The following is a 22471-nucleotide window of genomic DNA, read 5'->3' on the forward strand; positions in this document are numbered from 1 at the left end:
GACATCACAATAAGAAGTGCAACAACAGAGAACTCTTTAGACAGAACGGTTTCATTAACTCTTCAGTTCGGGGAGAGCCGTGCACCAGCCATGTTGTTTCCCTTCGTGCTGTTCGTACTCACCATCCTCGGAAGTGAAGCGTCCCGTCCATCACAGCAGGTAAGTGGGGATTGTGAGAAATGACAACGTATTGTACTTGGGGAAGGTAAACAACACGTTCTGAGTCTCTTTCTTTACAGCTTGGTAAATCAGGACCGTACGGAGGATTTAAAATGGGGGGAGTTGGTTGGTGGGTGAGTGAGGGGTTTGTTGCTTTTACAAGTTTGACCAATCAGAGCATGATGGGCCGCCCCATCGAGTTCCGATCAAAGTTTGAATTTAAGTTCAATTCACCAAGTGATACGTGACAGGAAACACAACATGTCAGAAAAGGGAATACAATGTGAATACATAGATTTACATACATGTCGCCAACTTTACTTTTTATAATACCACAAGTACATTCATCATCTTGAAACATCTAAATTCAATCTTGTTTTCATAATTTGTTTATTTAAATTCTCCCATAACAAGGCTGAAAGCCTCTCAAGGTTTTTGGGTTGTATACAGTACGTATTGCATTCAGTTATCACACCTACTCCAATCCGTTGATTACCAAAAAATTGGCAATATTGGCCCAGTGTGTGAGCGTGTGTGTGTCTGTGTGTGTTGTTCAAAAGCATAACATTCTCGCGTCTGACTCCCCTACCTCACCACCCCTCTCTGTCTCTCTTTCTTTGTCCCATCCACACTCCTCCCCCTCCTCCTCATACAGTGCAGCACCCTCCTTCCATATCCCTCTCCATTGTTCCTTCCGCTCTCTCTCTCACTGGATGGTGGTTGTATCCGGACAGTGGTTATCTCTGGACGTGTGTGGACAGTGGTTACGTCCGAGCGATGTTTGTATCCAGACTTGCCCGGGTTGTATTTATCTCCGGACCTGGCCAGGTCGTGTGTTTATGTCTCGACAGGTGTTTGTCTCCGGACATGGCCGGGTGGTGATTAATTCCAGACAGCTTGGATCCAGACGCGTCCGGGCATTGCTTTTCTCTGGATGCGTCTGGGCAGTGTTTGTCTCTGGACTTCTCTGGGCGCTGTTTGTCTCTGGGCGGTGTGTGTCTCCGGGTGATGTTTGCCTCCAAGCGGTGTTTGTCTCCAGACATGTCTGAGTGGTGTTGGTCTCCAGGCAGTATTTTTCGTATTATCAGTAGAAAATGGAAAATCATTTTGATGAGACTATGAATCGGAATTAATGCTCCACCACACGTGTGCCTTCCATTCCTCTCACCTCACGGTGCCATCACTTCCCCCACCCCTCCTCTCTCTCCTTTCCTCCTTGCTCCCACACCCCTCCTTGCTCTCCCCCTCCACCCTCCCTCTGTCCCCCTATTTTTGTCCCAACTTATAGTATTCCCATCAGTGAAGTGACAGGTAGTGTTTGATAGTCTAAAATACATACATCCAGCAAGTGGATTATCAAACACTAGTCCCAGAATGCTTTCCATCCATGCCCTTCGAATCTCCTCTCTCATCATCACTCGGTTATTACATAAACGAGTAAACTCTCGACCAGTCCATGAGCCATCGTGTTTGTATTTAAAACATTTCAAGATCATGTTGTTCTTATTTTGTAATGAACTTTCAGATTTTGTAAAATAATTGTGAAAACATTGTTTATTTAATTTTAAATGAAAAATAAACATTCCTCCGACTCCTGCCCTTGTCCATTTTCACAGGTTTTCCAGAATGATGCTGTTGAGGATGGAGGGATGTCTGTGGTTCGCGATGTCGCTTTCATCGTGATTTCCTTCCTTTTATTTTATGTTGTAATCACATTTGATCCGTCATGTTGGTTCAACAACAAGGGGAGCCCCAAAAGAAAGCTCTGCATTCACTGGTAAAGAACACAAGTGACTTATTCATCAATATCTATCATACCTTCATCCACGAGAGAACAAGATCGCTCAGATATTTGGAGAGAGTTTATTGTGTACGATGTTATGTTGGATTAACAGGACGAGAATTTTTTTTGTTAAATATGAAATGTGTTGTTTAATTGCTGGAGGGGATGATAAGGTGTCCAAAATCCATTGGTAACATTTTTTCATCCAATGTTTTGGGGCCATTTTGAATTTCAAGATGGCCACCATGTTACACCAAATTTCCCAACAACTTGGGCTTTGAATGTCATATGAAGTCTATTTTGGTGGCAATACCCACATTTGTCATGCAAAAAGTTAAAATTTTCTCAAAGTTCTGGATGGTGGCCATCTTGGATTCAAAATGGCTGCCATGAACAAACCCACTTTTGCTGCATGAATCAAGTTAAATTTGGTGTAAATACCTCATTGGTCATTTGCAGGTCCGGTGGAACGTTGGAAAGCCTTCACTTTGGAAAGCTGTTTGTAATTATAGTTGTGTATTCACTAACCTGTGTGTCAAAAAAAAACCTGCAAAAGTTTCAGCAGTCTGTCTTGTAATTCATGAAAAATCTGCACTTTTGCAGTTCAGCAATGTCGATATACTGCCCCTCATCAACTTGGTCTTGCAGAACACTGAAGAACTCTCAGTCTGTGGCAATAAATGCAACACTTACAGAAGGTTGGATGATTCGTACCCTGTTTTCAAGTGTTTTCGCTTCATAACCTGGACGCTGAATGTGCTTTTCCCAGTTTTTTGTGAAGCAGGACGTGCAGTGGTTCAAAACGTTACGAGACAGTGAATCTCCAGAAGACGAGACAGTGAATCTCCAGAAGACGAGACAGTAAATCTCCAGAAGACGAGACAGTGAATCTCCAGAAGACGAGACAGTAAATCTCCAGAAGACAGGATAGTGAATCTCCAGAAGACGGAAATCTCCAGAGGACGAGACAGTGAATCTCCAGAAGACGGAAATCTCCAGAGGATGAGACAGTGAATCTCCAAAAGACAGCATGTCGGCAAGCCTAACTTTCCAGGCATCATTATGACTGCTGTTTACAATTTATTGGATTGTTTCCTCCCATGTTACCAGGAATTGTCCCCTCTGGAGTTTTTCAGGTGCTTTGGCTCTTCCTCATCTGTGATTCCTTGACAAAATACACATTTTGATTTGACAAACACTGTGCTGCTGAAACCAGTATACTTAATAGATTCTGAAGCGCTGGGTCGTCCTCTTTGTCAGTGAAGTTGTCTTGTGAAGGAACAGCAAGTTTGCGTCTTCTTTCATCTCGATTCAGGTGACTCAGTTTTATCCAGGTGACTCGGTTTTTTAATGTCAATCTCTGTGGAATGTGGCTTTCTTCGCTTTAAGCTTGTCTGCTCCAATTCAAAGCAACCTTTGTCCAACTCACACAAATTCTGGATTGTCATAATCTGCCTTTTTCTGTGCACACTTTGGAAAAGTTTCAAATGCTGATTCTTTGAAGGTTCTTTCTGTTTTAAGTATCAACAAGCTTTTCATCAGTGTCTGTCTGGCAATACAAGCAGAGTTTAATTATCTTGCCAAAACGAAGTTTTTGCAAGATATGTTAGTCAGCTTGTATGTTTTTTTTTTTGTCTGGAATCACGTATAAAAAAAATTCTGCAGAGCACAGTTATCATTGGAAATTTTTGTAACTTCGCATATCAGAGGCCTATAGAGGTCCCTTTCAGCACATAAGATTTTGAAGGTCAGGGTCAAAGGTCAAGGTCACTTTGTCGCAAATCAGGGGAGTCGACGAAACCCTTATTTTTTGAGTAATTTTGATCGGATCGTCTTCAAACTTCATGGGAATATAGTTCATGGTCTGGCGCTCAGCTGATTAATTTTTGGTGGCGATTGGCCTTGACCTTCATTAGCACCTAAGGTCAAACATATTTGACCCCAAGGCCAAATTTTCAAGTTTTAGGAACCATATCGTGTAGTACCTCAAATTGAACACCTCGATGAGTGCTTTCTAGTTATGTCAAGCTTGAGACATGATGACGTCTTTAGGTGATGTTATGAGGCAAATGCATATTTTTCATGGTTACTCTGTAGAACGATTCTCATCGGAATCTCTCGTAGGCAGATATTCCTCAAGGAGTCGCTCCTGGTGGATAGCAGCTCTGTTCACCTCAGTGTGACCTTAAAGAAGTCACACGTGGTCACCTTTTGGCAAGATACGGGTCACCCTGCGGGTGACATTGGTTTATTCTGTTGTTGGTTTGTTGAACAGGAGCTCTTTTGGAGATTCCATCATGTTTCCCATAAGATAATGTGAAACATGAGAAGTTGATGATTATTCAAGTGAAAGAACAACGAACTTTTTGTTTTTGTAAGAACAATCTATCTGAAATAATGAAGGATAACCAGACATGGATAGATTCCACGTGATGATTTCCTTGATATTCAGATTGATTTTGTTATTGAATGTGTAAACAGTACATTTTCCAATTCACCAAATGCTTGTTCCTTGTTGCCTCCGTATTTTGTTAATTATTAACAGTTTCCTCATCGCTCTTGCGATTTACTGAGTGATACTTTCTTCTCACACAGCTCTTTCTTTCTCACACTTCTTCCTTTGAAAACTTGATCCATGGTGAATGTTCTAAAAAAGTCCATTTACCATTATCTTCGTCTATGAAGTATAAGTGATGTAATTTAATTTCTTTATACACAGCACGTGATGATATGAATGATGTTCCACGAATGTAACACAAGTTGAAACATCTGACTGGATTTTACGTTCACACAAACTGACAATGATGTTTTAAGGAAGACTCTTAAAGGTTACTCATTTAACATTTCTTGTCAAGATAAACTAAAACTCCAGCTACTAAGTGTTCATTTCCAAGGAAGAGTTTGTTGGTCAATATCAAAGTTGTGGGAAAAAATACTTCTGAAACGGCAGCTATTTTAAAAATCCAAGATGGCCACCAAATGACGTCAAAACAAAATGTTACCAATGGAATTCCAGCAAAGTTAGGCTTGATTTACAAAAAAGTCACAATTTCCTTCTCCAGCAAAAACAAATGCAAAAGTTCATAACATCCTCGACCATTACATGAGATTCTTCAAATAATCAAGCGTGATTCATCGTTCCACACCGCTCCTACGGACATTGTTTAAGTTACATCTGCATGCTCCATATTCCGTATCCTCCAGAATTGTAACACTCGTGGAACATGTTTGTTTATGCTTTACAAAACCATGTGTTCAATACTTTTCATGTGATGTAAAACTTTATTTAAGCTTGAACTGAGAATGTTTGTTTGTTTTGTTGCAGTTTACGATGTCGATGCAAAGTGAAACAGAAAAATGAATCAAAACTTAATCCACCATTTGTAACGGAGGTTCGGGAAACCGAACACCTTGAGATTCAGAAAGCAGAGAGAAAGGAGGTTCTGGAAATTACTGACAAAATGGAGTTCACAGCAAAACAGAACTTTGGTGATGATGAACAAGAGGAGGAAGAATATCAAAAAGAGAAAGAAAAGGTTTTACGAGCAGAGGAAGAAAAGCTTCAGGAATATGAGGCTCGGTTGGTCGAAAATGAAAGAAATCTTGTACAAAGAGAGAAGTTTGTGCAGGAAATGGAACATGAGTTGATGGAAAAGGACGTGCAATGGAAACTGGAAAAAGAGTTATGGCAAAAGGAGGAAAAGGACCGGAAGAAAGGAGAGGAGGAACAGCAGAGGCAGAAAAATGAAAAAGAAAAGAGAAAGATAAATGAACAGGAGAGGAAAAATGAGGAAGAACAGAGGAAAAATGAAGAAAAGCTCAGGATGAGAAAGAAAGAAGAATCCGCACGAACCAAAGACCAATTCCAAGTCCGAATGTGGATCAAACGCAAAAATAAAGAACTTAACCAGAAAATGCTGGTTGTGGAAAATAGAATGTTCGAGATTCAGAACTGGAAGAAACGTGTGCAGCAGCAGGAGCAACACCTGCAGACAAGTAAAGAAGAGGAGCTGGAGCGACAAGGTGCGTTTGAAGCATTAATGAATGGGAAAGACGAGGAGATATATCAACGACAGATTCGTATGCACGAAAAAGGAGAGGAGCTCAACGATGGAGAGTGCAGGCTGCGTAAATTGGAGGAAGAGATTGGTGTTCGAGCGAGAGAACACCAGGAAGAACGAAAACAATGTGAAATTAAATGGGAACTGAAAGAGTTCATGTTAACGGTAAGAGAGAAAGAGATGAGGGACAGAAAAAATAATGTGGAGGGAAGGGAGAAGGAGGTCTTGGAAAGAGAGACCAAAGTCAAAGATACAGGAAAGCTTCCTGAGAAAAACGAGGAAGAGATACGTGTTCGAGAGAGAGAACACAAGGAACAACGAAAACAATGCGAAGTTAAATGGAAACTGAAAGAGTTCATGTTAATGGTGAGAGAGAAAGAGATGAGGTACAGAAAAAATAATGTGGAGGGAAGGGAGAAGGAGGTCTTGGTAAGAGAGACCGAAGTAAAAAATACAGGAAAGCATGCCAAGAAAAACGAGGAAGAGATTCGTGTTCGAGAGAGAGAACACAAGGAAGAACGAATACAATGTGAAGTTAAATGCAAACTTAAAGAGTTCATGTTAACGGTTCGAGAGAACGAGATGAGGGACAGAAAAAATAATGCGGAGGGAAGGGAGAAGGAGGTCTTGGAAATAGAGACCGAAGTAAAAAATACAGGAAAGCTTGCTGAGAAAAACGAGGAAGAAATGCTTGGAACGAATGACGAGCTGCAGCAGCAACAGCAGAAAGAGGGCAATGTTGGTTTGCTGCCGCCGACTGAACCGAACCCTCACAGTGATGACGAGCTGCAGCAGCAAAAACAACTCTACAGTGTTGTCCTCCAACAACAACCGAAGCCTCAACGTGAAGTCAGGTTACGTCAGCAGAAGCAGCACGATGTTCATCGGCTGCCACCCAAACGGGAGCCACAACATTCTTCTCAATCTGAGTTTCTCAAGGACGAAGGAGCGGAAATTGAAAGGCGCAAAAACAACCTCATGTTCCGTGGAGTGAAGGAGGGAAAAGGTGAACATGATACGGAGGCTGTGGCAAAATTAATAAAAGCCATGAACCTGGACATCGAGCCTGAACGGACTTTCCGCATTGGACGCTATGTTGAGAACAGCTTCAGACCCATAAAAGTTGTTTTCAGATGCGAGTCTGACAGGAATCAGGTTCTTACGAATAATAAGAAGATCCGGAATTTGAATGATCCCTCTCTGTGGACAAGAAATATATTTATCACTCCAGACTACACTCAGCTCCAAAGAGAAAAACAAGAGTTGCTGCTGAGTGATCTTGACAAAAAGAGAGAAAGTGATCCAAACGGGCAATACACCATCAGAGGAGACAAAGTCATCCTCCTGAAGAAGCCCAAGGACAACCCTCATCTCCGTAGATGAGAGGACCATCCCGTCTCATCTCCAAAGATCACCACCCTCCCTCCTCATGTCCCATCTCACATGATACAGTGTCCTCATGCTGCACACAATAAAAGAAAGACAGTATATTCTATTGAAAACAATTTCCATCAACACACGGTCTCTTCCAAACAAGTGAATTTACCCGAGATCATATCGGAGCTATAACCGAAACCTTTTTTGGAAACTCCAGTCAAGGATAGGGAATTTCACTCCTGATGGACATTTTACATTTCATCAGAACACGAACCTAAACTTTTGGCGTGAAGACACCAAAGCTTCAGAAAACCATGGTGGGGTCTCATTGTTGACGAAAAGCAATTAATCACCAACTTACGTTTCTCATTCGCTGCATCCTCAACGGAAACCTCACCATGACGAATGGCCGCAACAGCAGAAGCCATATGCGATGCAAGACCTTCAACAGGTAAGCACTTTTCAATACCTTTTGACAGGTTGGGTGAACACACCGAGTGCAAACACAGCTCACCCCAAGATCAAAACATGAAGTTGAAATAAATTTTGGCACTTTGTCTTTCACACACATTGCTGTTTACACTTCCTTCGATGAAGAAGAATATCATTGTAATTATAATTTTTGTGGGAAGGTATCTTGTTGAAATGGTTATCCCCATGCAGAATATAGAACAAGAACTTCACCTCCCTTCGATTGGATGAGATCACCTGATTCACCTTTTCAACGATTACCTGTTCCATCCATGCATTTCCTTCTGTGGCCTTTTCTGAACAAGTTGTCAAACTGATGAAGATATCAATGTGTTTAATCTTTCATATTTGTGTTGTTTTTCCCAAAGGCCCCTCAGAAGGTGCTCTGTCCAGCTCACCTGAAACCATCGTACCAGTTGGAACGTAAGTTGCCAAGATTCTTGTTTTACATTATAAACTATTCCAAACATGGTCCAAACTACCTGTTCTTCACCTGCATCATGTCCCGTTTTGTCTGCGCCTCAACAGTGTTGAAGACAAACAAATATTTTGCTGAACTCGAATCCAGACAATCAGCAAACAAACCTTCCATTTGGTGGAAGTCCAGCATGAGTGTTAATGTACACGTGTCAGTCATTGCGTAGACATGGACGATCAGTACAATTAATACAATTTGAATCATCCAGTGGGAGCTTGTGATGAAGACAATGAAGATGTGAAATTGAATGCAAAAGAAAGAAGAAAAATTTAACTGAGATGCAGAAACCAATTGATAGGATATAATATTTCCAGGATTGCGATGGAAGACTTAATAATGATGGAGATGATGAGGACAATGGTATTGAGGGATTTTGACCTCCTTTTGTTGATGTGGGTGCAGAGGAAGAAATTTCAGGAACGGCCACTGGAGAAGAAGATGTGATGCTCAGCAGTAGATCCATCATCACTCTGTCGTACAAGCACTCCAGGAAAGTTAGATGAAACATCAGACTCTTACAGACGGCTGATCCGACATTTTAAAAAGACAAACATCAGTCTCCAGAAGTACAGGTAATTAAACCTTCCATAGACCTTAATCACTTGTACCCTTTTCGTGTCCATGTGTCCATGCAACTCCACCTCCACGGGGGGTTGCTCGGTTTCAAACCAAAATTTGAAAGGTAAGGACACATAGCGATCTGTTTTTTGGATAAGATAGAAGACATTTATTTATTTTATTTTACTTTCGGGTTTTAAAAAATTTATTTCTTTTATTTATAAGAAAATGAGAAGTTTATTCCTGAAGAAAAGGGTAACATCTGGTAGGTTTTTGATAAAAGTGTTGATGTACGTTGCGTAGATGGTCAAGTTGTGTGAAATAGCGGAGGCCTTACGTATTGAAAGGATCACCGAGTCTGGCAGCGCGGGAGACGTGGGATTGTTATAAAGAGTGACCGAGTCGAGAGGGCGGGAAGCGCAGGATTATCGCCAAGTCACTACTTGGGAGGATAGGAGAGGAAGGGGCCGCGGAGGGCTGGGAGAAAGCAGAAGTGGCCAAAGGGTTTAATCGCTACAAAGGACACTGAGAAGTGGTAAGAACGATGTAGAGCAAGGGAAAGCGCCAGCAGGTGCAAAGAACGACTCAAGAGAAGAAAACGCTGACGAGTGTTTAAAGAGATCGAAAAGGAAACGCTGACAACAGTTATGGGGAATCAACAACAAAATATAGGAGACCAGGATGCGCTCCTGGTGGGTCAAATGCCAAGTGTATGAACAAAACAAATGGGTCGAGAACTTCAAAAGATGTGAAGTTGTGGACAGAGAACAGAAAAAGCAAAGATTTCACCCCGAATAGAATTGAAAATCTAAGAAGAGAAAGATTGAAAGAGAAAAAAAAAATCAACTCGAAGACCAGTTGGTTGGAGAGCTGAAAAGAGCCTCGAGAGGAGCAAGTGAAAAGCACAAGTTTTAGAGGAAGTTTGAAAGACTACAATATACTTTTTTTTAAGTTCATAAAATATTACCAGCGATAGCTTTCCTTCCAACAGCGGCAGTGGCGAGACCAGGAACCAGAGTGATTTACAAGCCATAAAAATGCAAATGAAAGATTATGATGACAATCCAGAAGGATTCATGGAGCAAATATTGTTTTGTAACAAAGGAAACCACGAGGATGTGGTAGGATTGACAGCAGTGTTGCCAGTCAGGATATGGCGGAAACCTAAGGAATTAGTCACGTGGCCGGATGTCGCACTGGAAGGACAAAACGAAAGAGGTTATAATGCTCGAGTGCAACAATGAATTCTTCATTTTAGAACAGCAATAATCCCACCTGAGATTAATTGAGGAAAGATACAAGGCTGTAAAAAACAACAACAAAAGGAAAAACCGGAAGAGTTCAGGGGGGCGGGGGGGGGGTGTATCTGCAAAGTTGGTTGAAAGAACAATTGATCTTCAGATTTAGCATAAACGGGTGAGGTCATCATTCAGGATTCAGTGGAGAGTGTGCAAACGTCATTGGAATAATAAGATCTTATTTAAAAAGAATATATAGTTTTACATTTCGAGAAAAGGAAAGAATGAACCTTAAATGAAATGTAAACAACAGCAGTTCACGTACAGTGAGGCGGGGTAGGAGTACACCCTGCTGTGAGTGTGCTTGTTTCCTGGGCCGTGTGTGTGAGATTTAGCAGATGGGAGAACAGGTGGGGACCTGCTTGTGAGAATCTGGTTGTGGGATTAAAAACTAAAACAATTGTTCGATTGTTGTTGTCGTCAATGACAAAGTGCTCTGTCATTGACAATGATAAAACCGACAATTCTTTGAGCATAAACAATAGATCGGTTGTATAAGCACGATTGGTTGTATCACTGTATTATGATCTGAGTTTTTGCAGTCGACTGTTGCAGGAATTTGTGATTGATCGGTGTGCAAATAATGGCTTGCTTGCCTCGTGAGGCACGATTCGGGATGTTTGGTGCCTTGCGTGTGAAGCACCAGGACAGAGGTTTACAGTTGAAGGATATTGTAACTTCTTGAAGTCGAAGCCAATGTATTCATATCAAATTGAGAGAGAAATGAGTACCTCATGTGATGGAGAAAAGATTTAAAATTGACGGTAAAAACTATTCAGATTTGGTGGAAGGTGCTGCATGGAAGAGCATGCAGGTGCAGGTCGCTCATTGTGTGGGCGGATGCTGGCAGATGAGGATGCCAGGCGAAAGCCATGACGAACCGGTGACTACACTGGAGTTTATACCTCCGCAAAGATTACATAAGGTGGTTTGCCATTGCATTTCTGATTCCAGCTGTTTGTATAACTCCATGAACCATGGGTCAAGGTTTCTGATCACCATGGTTACCATGGCATGTTTGAATGAGTAATGATATAAATCGTTCACGATGGTGAAAAACCATTTTCTCTGTGTGACAGCTGGGGGTCTGTGGGTAATGCCTGTGCCTATGGACATAATACATACGCAACTCAGCCGGGCACAACGGCTACATGGATGTTGGAGGGTCGCCTGGTATTGGGGAGCACTTTTGAAGAGCAGAATTGGCATTCGAATGGTTATGCCAAGACTGTTGTGTAGTTTATGAAGTTGCTCATCATTGCCGAACAAATATGCAAATATAATATATAAATGGCCATCAATACTCATGCTGTTATGTTCGCAAACGGACTGCATCAAAGTACATTCCGCCTCTCGGATGGACGTTGATTGAATGCCCAGTCTGAGAGCATTGGTTTATGAATATTGATGAGTTTGTTTGAAAGGAACTTTTTAAAATGGTATCTCAAATTGCACTATTTGAACTTGTGCGAGTTCCTTCGGGTTTCTGGAGGTGATTGTTCAAGTCACGTCTCTTGATCCACATTCAATGTTTATTCGAACAATGGGCCCATGTGAGAGATGGCTGAGCTGAATTTGGCAGAAAAACAAACAAATTTCCCGTTTTCGAACATTGGGTATGGCATCACGATGGAAATATGGCAGAATGGAATGAACCCCTGCACTGTGTAGGATTCTATGATGTTTGAATGAGGGAATGTGAATTATGCAAATGAATTACAGAATGTGGAATTCAAAATCGCAACAATTGATATTTGGATTGGATTGGAGGTAGAATTTACACAACAGTGCTATTTGATGGACCAATCCATGAATATAACATCGCATGTTTCATTAACTGCTGCAAAAGGATAAAGAGCAAAGGAAATTGGGCCAATAATTATATAAGTGGGGGGTTTGTCAAGACAGTATTTGCTTCAGGTATGAGGCAGAAATGTGTATCGCCTGAAAGAGAATGGAGGGAACGAAGGGATGATGCCACATTGTACTGACTGAAGGGTCTACCTTGGTCGATGGCGTACCTAAGGTATAGCAGGTATGGCACATGCTCTGGGCGCTACTTGAAGGAGTGGCGCCACAGAGCAGGACTGCGTCTCTGTCAAGAATGGAATATTGAAGTTGAAAGACATCAAAGATTAGAGAAACGAATAGCTGATGACAACTCGAGAGACACTGGGTTAACAACCAATGAGGAAATGGAAAGAGTCATGAAGGGAACACTCGACCGTCTTCACAGAGAAATGGACGGAATGTTCGCTCGTAAAGTGTCTATAAAACATATGGACATATACATGATGGACAAGACAAATATTAACTTCTGTGCTGCATTAACAAAGGTTGTCAAAGAGTTTGACTCACAGGTCAGACAAGCACGAGCAGACCAGCTGCAGAGGAACACCACAGCATCCAGCCTGGCGACGGATCGCTGTATGAACATCAAGGATGCGATTGAACATCAAGGTGTTCAGACGGAGGAATGCATTGAAGACACGTTGGACTGGACCACATCAGGTATTATTGGTCACCACCACAGTTATCATGTACAAAGATAAGATTCACGCATCTCATTGCAAAAAGCAGACAGGAAGTTGTAAAGGGAAGAAAGGAAATCTGCAAGTGGGAAGAACGTTACCGGAGGTTTATGACACATGTGGCAGTGCTCTTGATTAGCACGTGCATAATTGGGAGAATATGGATGATAACAGACAGTGAGGGTATTATGAGAATGTCATGGAGAACAGAATGTTTGGTTGGTTGAGAGCAGGGGAAACGATGAATGGGTCGTGACAGAGGACGCAAAGAAGAAGGAGGAAAACATAGGGACCATTTGCATGAGATAGCCACGTATGGGGCAAACACCTGTATGACCCTTCGATGTAATTATGCACCCCATGTCACACGGGATTAAGGGGACGTAGACACTGTATGCCTGAAATGAGGCATAAGTGTTACATGAAGGGATAACTGAACATCCATTGAACATCTTGTTAGCAATATCTTTACAACATGCTGAAAATATGAACAAAAGCAAGTGTTGGGTTTGCTCACAGCTTCCCCACTTCGCCAAGTATGAACTGCCCCTCTCAGCAGTCCCATTTTCAGGGGAAGATACAAGTCAGTACCTGGATTGTAGACAAGCTAATCCAGTCCGAACGAGAATAGGAGGGACAAAGGGAGATGTAAGTGCGCAAGTACAAGAGATAACAAGTAACTGGAAAAAGGAGGGATACAAATGTACTGACTATTGGCACTGGAACTAACCTAGGAATTGGGTGAGACGTAACTTCCTTTATACAAGGGAAAAAGATGATCCCACTCCCCGATAAAGGACAAATTTTGCCTCAACATCTAAGGGGGAAGAAGAAGTAATCATTGAGGGACAAATTACTGGGACAAGGATAGAAATAAGGATTCGAATGAAAAATCTTGTAGAACCCCAGGCATTATTGAAGGTACATATCCATGACGTGGTACAACATGTAAGGAAGGTAGCTGCAGAGTAACATGGCTCTTTTAAGGAAGGAGGGTTTGGATCCTGGTTAATGGGAGTGTTTGGCGGAGGAGGAACATGGATACTCCACATGTTGATCGTTGGGCGATGATAATCATTGCTATTGTTGTCATCATAGCATGCATAAAAATTTTGATCGGTGTGTGTGTGTGTGTGTGTGTGTGTGTGTGTGTGTGTGTGTGTGTGTGTGTGTGTGTGTGTGTGTGTGTGTGTGTGTGTGTGTGTGTGTGTGTGTGTGTGTGTGTGTGTGAGAGAGAGAAAATTTACCACAGTAACAACGGTGGTGGCACAACACGTTTCCCTGGACCAATCATCTCTGAAGATCCAGAAGATCCAGAAAACCCAGAAAATGAAGACCTTAGTATAAAATTAAGTCGAGACACCGTGACGGTGGAACCTTTTGGAAAATATGAAAGTACAGACACTTGTGCCTTTGGGAATGACAAAAACCCAGTTGAAAGAATTCACCAATGATTGCGAACGAGCCAAAAGCAGATGGTTGATTATAATAAAGAGATGTGGAATGATAGAAATACCTTTAAAACTTCAGGGGAAAATGAATTCAAGCGGTTTACTCAAATAAAATTTGATTAGTATCAATGGAAAAGGCGATTGCCTATTGGATGAATATGTTCAGTTTGCACAGGGTTCTTTCCTTCCAAAATCGCCTGGGCGCCCCAACTCTGTGGAGGGAGGTGGTGGCACCGCGTTGTATTGCATCCACTTGCCAGGTTGTTAACTCACCACAGAGCGCAAGTCTGGATGACGCGGTGGAAACGAGCCTACCGCTAACCAAACGACAAATGTTGATTTTTAGTTGGTTTGTCGTAACAGAACAAACTCTTAGGATTGCTCTGTCAAAAACAAAAGGGGGAAACTGTGGGAGCTGGATTATTAAACGGAATACAATAATCATATAAGAATAAAAATTTACTTCGTGATTTGCTTTCATGATTCAATCAACTGAGTTTCGAAATAATTTACTGGTTGAGCAAATTGACATGAAAACTGATAAAACTAAAATATACATGCTGAGTGAGCTTGGTATCCATGCTGAGTGAGCTTGAAAGAAAAACACACACATAATCTTTCCTTTCATGCAAATAACCTCTTGTTAAGTCATATCTGATAATAAACTCTTGACCTGTGATCATGAAGTCAGCAGAATGAAACAATGACTCTCTCTTACTCCCCCCACACCCCTCCCCTTGTATCAGAAAACAAACTCCAACCATTGTAAACCATTGTAAACCATTGTCGGAGGAATCTTTTGACAGACTAATACCATTGTATGTGGTTTATTTGAAATCAACACAGTTCCATCTGATATCTTGGTAAAAACTGTATAGAAACGCTCAGAAAAGCTCTGTAACCTTGTATTCAGCTTGCAACTATGTTTCTGGCTGGGGTTCTTCCTTCCGTGCATGGAAGTGTCTTCTATCTTCCGGAATAAACGGCTGGTACATGAACTTACTTGATTTCTTTCCTTGAGGTAGTTGGCCTCGGCCCCGACAGAGGTAATAAAATCGAAGCTCACAGAAGTGCAAGGTGAAGGATGAAATGAGCTAAGAACGGCATCTAAGTTTTTTTTCCTATGGTATCCAAGGCCATCTCCACTCATGGCTCGCAGACTTCCTCTCCTGTCGCAGTCATCGTGTGGCCCTCAATGGAGTTCTTTCATCCCCTCTTCCTGTCCAGGCTGGAGTTCCTCTACGCAGCGTTCTGAGCCCTGTTCTTTTTATGGTTTTCATCAATGATTTCTCTGAATCTCTGGAAAATCCTCTTTATCTCTTTGCTGATGACTCCACCCTCTGCCGTACCATCTGTCATCCATCAGACCGGCAAGCAGCAGCTTCTTCGCTCACTGCAGTTCTGGGTAAAATCACAAACTGCTCCAACACATGGAACATGTCTTTCAATCCAGACAAATCTCACACTCTCACTGTGTCTCTCCGAAAGGACCATTTGGAAAAAAACCCCACCCACATTCTCAATAATCCTGTGGAAGAAGTCCTTTCTTTCAAGCTTCTGGGTCTCACTATCTGGCACAATCTTTCCTGGGAAAGCCACATTTCCAACCTGGCCTCAAAAGCCAGTTGCCGACTGGGAATCCTCCATCGTGCAAAGTCCTTCCTCAGCCCACATGAGGTCCTGACCACATACAAAGCTTTCGTCCGCAGCCTGATGAAGTACTGCTCTTCCCTCTGGGCTCGTGCTCCTTCCTCTCACCTTTCTCGGCTTCACGCTGTGGAAACCAAGGCATTTCGAATCATTGGCATCTCTCGCACCAAGCCCTTTCTGGTAAAACTACCAAAATCACGAATCACTGCTCACCTTCACTCTTTCATGTCTCTTTTTTTCCCACCTTTGGAAATGAACTCCTTCACTCTGTTCAATCCCATTCTTCCCTCCAGGCCTTCAAAACACCTGTTCACCACCACCTCTCGTCGTCCACCATCCAAATCCTCAATCTTTTCTATTCACGTTAACTCACCCCAAACCCACCTCCTTCAAATTCCCTGCTTTCCTTCTTGAAAGTACCTGCTATGTCCATCTTGTATCCCGTGTTCGCCGCTGTTTTGCCCTTCCCACTCTTGCCCCTCTTACCTCATGCCCCCCGAGTTATGCATTGTGTTTTGCTCTCACACGAGCCTCGACAAGGTATACAAAAAAGGAAAATAAAAGAAGGATGAGAGAGGGAGAAGCAGAGCAAACACAGCAACCTGAAAAGAAAAGGGTTTGCATTGGTGGCGTTTAAGAGCGGAGAAAGGATCGTCAGTGGAAATGCGAGATGACAGTGACACATCACTTGCTTGAAGTCCTGGAGAGAGCAAGGTGATTGAACCATGTGGAAGGAATTTCCACAAACGGGAGAAAAGACGTTGAAATCTGATGAGTGTATTTTGTGGGTTTAACCAAGAGGGAGCAACTGGAAGGATTAGAGGGCTGAAAGAGCAGAGCGAGCTATAGTAGAGCCAGACACATTATACATATCCACATAACATGACTGAAAGGATTCAGCTATTTCAGCCACACCCATTGCTGACAGGTGTATATAATCAAGCACACAGCCATGCATTCTCCATGGACAAACATTGGCAAACCGTGTTGAAGAGCTCAGTGACTTTCAACGTGGCATCGTCATAGGATGCCACCTTTCCAACAAGTCAGTTCGTCAAAGTTTTGCGCTGCTGGAGCTGCCACAGTCAACTGTAAGTGCTGTTATTGTGACGTGGAAACATCTCGGAGCAACAACAGCTCAGCCGCGAAGTGGAAGGCCACACAAGCTCACGGAACGGAACCGCCGAGTGCTGAAGCGCGGAGTGGAAAAATCGTCTGTCGCCGATTGCAATACTCACTACTAAGTTCCAAACTGACTCTGGAAGCAACGTCAGCAGAGGCACTGTTCAGAAAGACCTTCAGGAAATGGGTTTCCATGGCCGAGCAGCCGCACACAAGCCTCAGATCATGATTTGGAATGCCAAGCGTCAGCTGGAGTGGTGTAAAGCGCACCACCATTGGACTCTGGAGTGATGAATCACGCACCACCATCTGGAAGTCTGATGGATGAATCTAGGTTTGAAGAACGCTACCTGCCCGAATGCATCGGGCCAACTCTAATGTTTGGTGGAGGAGTAATCATGGTTCGGGCTCGGTCTCTTCCTTTGTTCCAGTGAAGGGAAATCTGAACGCAACAGCATACAATAACATTCTAGACGATTCTATGCTTCCAACTTTGAGGCAACAGTTTGAGGAAGGACCTTTCAGGTTTGGGAGCGACAATATATTCATATGTATTGTGAAGATTGTATGTTGAGGTTGTCATGATTTCTTATCAACAACACAAATTTCATTGTTTTCGTGTTTACTCATGTGCCTGCTCTAAAAACGAGAAGGGCACTCAGGAGAGCGCACACCTCCACCATGTAATACCTGATCCACGAGAACATATCGGGCCCAATACATTCTTGAAATATCATGCAATACAGTACTAAATTGTTTTGGGCTAATTCTCATATCCAGATCCAGATTCGGATCTTCACCAAATCACTCCGTCCTTGTGACACACCCAACCTGTCCACCAAGTTTCATCCGAATCCGTCCACAACGTTTTGAGATATTGTGCTATATATCGGTTTTGCCCCATCTCTCAATGATGAAGAATCACTTTAAAAATTCTAGTCGTCGGATCCAGATCCAGATCTTCATCAAAATCTAATCAGTTCGTCCTCGTCACATACCCAACCTGTCCTTAAAACTTCATTGGGATCCGTGCACAGCTTTTTGAGATATCCTGCACACAAACAGACAGAACGGGGTGAAAAAATGACCTCCTTCACCTTTGGCGATGGAGGAAAAGATTGCTTTACACAGGTTTATTACAACACCTCCTGATCGTTTACTCACGACGGACACACGTTACTTGTAGATTACTCATAAGTCGAAACACGTCAAGGTAATATTAAACATACCCGCAACCTAATTTTCAACCAATGGGTAACGTCCTTTTAACCTATGAGTTTAACCAATGAGCGTGCTCTGAAGCTATGTTGAACATGCTTGAAACCTATGAGTAACGTGCATTGAACCTATTTGTAACTTGCCTTGAACCAATGACTAGCGTGCTATGAACCTATGAGTAACATGCGTTTAACCTATGTGTAGCATGCTTTGAACCTAAGTATAACGTGCTTCTGACCTTTGAGTAACATGCTATGAACCTCTGTGTAAAGTATCTCAAACGCACATTGTCGTATGTCGACGAATTAGATTGACGTCTTCCGGACGACCACAGCACTTAATGAACGTGTTTCTAACTTACATTTTCCATGTAATGGCGTATTGGCAGCGTTAAGGGGAATTGGATTTTACAAATGGGCTTCACAAGAGAAACCCATCATTGTTCCAGACTCCATGTTGAGTAGATGTCAATGCCAGTAGTATCCGTAGTAGTAAAACTATTAGCAGTAGCATTGGTAGTAGTAATATGTCTGTCAGTAGGAGTATGTGAGCATGATGGGGAGGGTGTGGGTGATGATGGATCCTCTTATCGTCCACGAATAGGAGACTACTTTGCACCATTGTTCAATGTTCTTTTCGGCTAATTTTTTTTCCTCATTCCCACGATGAAATATTTCTTTGCTTTACTTTTTATAGTTTTAAAAACGACTTTGACAAATGCATAATGTACTAGTAATGAACACAGAACGCTTCGATAACTTATCGATAAGTTATACCAACAATTGTTTATCGTGTTTTAGTCGTCCACAACCTATGCCCAACGATAGTCGAGCGTATGCATAGCGTAATAATTCCCAAGCACGTTATTCATAGGTTATAAATAAGTCACGGGTACCCTAAACATTACTTTGATGTGTTTCGACGTATGAGGAACTTTCAAGTAGCGTGTTGCGAAGTGTGAACAACATTCGTGTAGCATGCTTACAAAACGTTACTCATAGGTTAGAAATAAGTTTCGGGTACGCGAATGTTACCTCTGCGTGTTGACTAATGAGTAACATACAATTAACGTGTGTCAACGATCGCATAACGTGCCTACAACTTATGGCCAGTGTAGCGGAACGTGTGAGCCAAACGCCGAGTACGTCGGAAAATTTCAAGCATGCAAAATTTTTTGGACAACCAAAATGTACAACGTTTTAAACCAGCGTAATACGACCTATGGTAGTGTTTTTCAGCGTGCACCTAACGTACACAAAACGTACGCATTACGTATTCGACGTGTGCCATCGTTTTAGACAAATTTTTCATCAATCGGCATACGCTGGCTAAATCGTCAAGGTGTGACATCCCCTTTACAGGTGTCGTGTTTTAACATATCTGCATTTGTTGTATTCCAAAATGTCGGAAAATACATCAATCAGTTTGCAGTGACTTGTCCAGTAACATTAAAAGGGGAAGAGCATTCTGATGCTTGATGGTGACTCGTGTGACATGTTATGAACTAAGCAAGGAGAGAACCGTAAGCTTTACATTCAGGCACTCCATTTGTTCAAGATCAAATGACATCATCATCTGAAGAAGTCTATGAAGATTATAATATTTGTAGCCTTCAAGGATATCAATGAAAGCTGCTCAGACTGCGTAAAGCCATAAACTTACAGGAACAGAGCAACAGGTTTCTGTCTGCACTGTCGCTGATGATTCGCTAACAAGCAATGAAACCGGCCCTGCAGTGTAGCATTTGGATTCTCATGTGTGTACTATTTGTGAATGTCTTTATGGCTGTGGAGGAACTCTGGTGTGGGTTTGAAACAGCAAAGCACTTACTTTGGGTAGCCTTTCATGGTTGCTTTATGCAGCTTCTTCGGCTGGAAGAGAATGGGAGGAGTCAATTTATTTATATAATCCAAGCCACCTGGGTTAATTGATTAGGGGAGAGCTGATTGGTCATTCCCTGCATACTTAGATGAGAGATGAGTTTGTTTTCGTGATTACATTTGAATGTATGTATGTTTAGTATTCAAATCTATGTATTACTAAAACTCTCATCTTGTATGTATTGTTACGAATTCTCGCCCGCCTGGCGTGCGATCGGCCGCGTACCTCTAATGGCCGCCGCGTCGCCCACCGGACTGACAATTTAGTCGTGACCCTCCTGGAACTACTGCCAGGAGCCAGTCACGGGTGGGGGTTTAACCTCACCACAACCCAGTCCGCATTCTACCTGCGCGAAATAGGGTGAATCGCCGAATGTCGATATACCTAAATTCCCGCGCGGGTAACCTACCGAGGGGTTGCACCACGCCGCAGGTCGGCTTAGGACACGAACCGCATAAGCGGTTCTTTCCGTGCTACAGGGATAACCGAGCGGTGTTATCGCTGACCTCGACGTTTCAGATTATTTATCGGGTGTTTAAAACCCACGACTCATTCCACGATGCAAGATGGCATTTCAATGGGGTGAAAGGAGGATGTGACAAACGGGATACATTGCACACAAGGACATTTATTCCAGCAACACGTATCCAGTCATGCAATATACAAGCGACAAATAGAAGGCCAAGCAATACCACCGACTACGATTATTATCTACAGTCACTTACAGTCGTTACTTAACAGGACACGGCGCTACAGCATGCACACATAAACAACAGGAAAACCCTCCCCATAGGCAGGGAGGTCGACGGGGTTAGGAAACCTTTATGGTCGTGGGCCGGAAATGACCGAAAAGGCCCGCGAGACCGTGCTGGTTACCTGCCCCCTCCAGGTGTGACGGTGGGCAGGATTGCGGCGCCTTGTTCCCATGGCAGCTAGCATAGCCGCACCTGCTCTCGGGCCTTTGCGATGACGTAGTCGGTGAGTTCTCTCCGGCATCCCTTGCCAGACGCGCAGATTCGCACCACACAGCCGGCAGGGCTGTGCCTCCTGTCTGCGTCTCTGAGGCGTCGCCCCCACTCGCCACCGGCCCGCGCCTTCACCGACAGGTCGCCCAACGCCAAGATGAGAGAGGCCGACCTCGACCACCAAGAGAGAGCTCGAAGGTGAAGCGAGAGAATGACGTCCACCAAGAGAGCGAGTAGAATCCAACACGACCCCGACAGAGAGAGAGACGTCGACCACCCAGACAGAGAGAGTGAGCCTCGCGCGCGGTCCGGCTTATATAGCGCGGGGCTCCGCCCTTCGCTCCTCCCCGTTTTCGGCTCCACCTTTTTTCGAGAAGGTTCCCGAAAAGGGGCGTTCCTCATTCCGACCGCGTCACCCGGCGCGTCCACCAATCGGGGGCAAGCCGCCCCACCCCGCCTCCGACACACTTCTCGGAGAAACAGGCTGGAAAAATCCGCGCGCCCATCGCCGATATCCTCACATTTTCAGTTATACACGAGAAAAAGTTGTTCACATTTTCCTCACATTCCTTTGGTTTCCTTTTGCATTCGACGGTTTTCAACGCGGCTTGTTGTTTGCGTGGAGGTTTTTTCAAAATAACAATAGAAAAAGAAAAACGGCTATCTCAAAGACTTGCAGCCTGGTGAACACGAAGAATTCCCTTTAAACAACGGTGGGGACCTATCTGCACATAAACTTCGCGTCATAACTGATCTTGGGACCCTTTATGGTGTATTGCGAATTTCCACAGCCGTAACAGTATGTATGTATGTATGTATGTATGTATGATCTATGTATTACTAAAACTCTCATCTTGTATATATGTATGTATGTATGTTCCCGAAATACATCCAAAACGGTACACGATAGCGCAAAACATTTAGGGCCACCTTACTCACCATTTGCCTTCAGTGTGCAGTATCAAGTTTCGTTAAAATTGGGCAACGAAAAAAATTATTTAAAAATCAATTCCCGATTCAGCCAAGTACTCTTCGGGAGTATTTGATCAATTCAAACAACCTCAGCGGTATAGTTCGCTGGAGCTATCTTTTGTTTTTTGTTGAAATGATGTTTCTTCATCAACCGCTGTCACAACGTGAACCCAACGGGTTCACGGGTCTTCCAGTATAATATTGTATGAACAAGTCGAGGGATGGGTCTTAATGTTCATTTTCAACTGACATTGATATTTAAACGAGTGTTATTTCGGGTGAAGCAAAACAGAATTACGAGAAAGAAACAAGTTAAAATGTTCAACAAATATGCAAATGGTAAGTTTAAAACACGAGGGGGATGGTTGAAGAGGGTTTCTTTTCTGAAGAATTTCTGCATTTAATTTTAGTATTTATGTTGATTTTTGTATTTTTACCTTGAATGTGAATTTTTTCCAAGTTCAACATGATGAATCCTGTGATTTATAACTTTAGT

General features: G+C 42.9%; 1 protein-coding gene and 1 long non-coding RNA gene across 2 annotated transcripts; both read left to right on the forward strand.

The window, feature by feature from the left end:
- The first annotated feature begins 1778 nt into the window (after positions 1-1778).
- On the forward strand, positions 1779-7420 carry LOC147022409 (uncharacterized). The gene is made up of 2 exons (XM_085893267.1): positions 1779-1936; positions 5268-7420. The coding sequence occupies exons 1-2, from the start codon at positions 1809-1811 to the stop codon at positions 7384-7386; spliced, it is 2247 nt and encodes a 748-aa protein (XP_085749393.1). The 5' UTR covers positions 1779-1808; the 3' UTR covers positions 7387-7420.
- Positions 7421-7429: 9 nt separating this feature from the next.
- LOC147022410 (uncharacterized) lies at positions 7430-9137 on the forward strand. The gene is made up of 3 exons (XR_015061235.1): positions 7430-7831; positions 8220-8274; positions 8732-9137. It is a non-coding gene; the product is annotated as an uncharacterized LOC147022410 (long non-coding RNA).
- The last annotated feature ends 13334 nt before the right edge of the window (positions 9138-22471 follow it).

The sequence above is a fragment of the Eptatretus burgeri genome, chromosome 8, assembly GCF_056783735.1.
Source record: "Eptatretus burgeri isolate ZD-2024b chromosome 8, Ebu_testis_v1, whole genome shotgun sequence".
In the NCBI taxonomy this organism is placed as follows: Eukaryota; Metazoa; Chordata; class Myxini; order Myxiniformes; family Myxinidae; genus Eptatretus; species Eptatretus burgeri.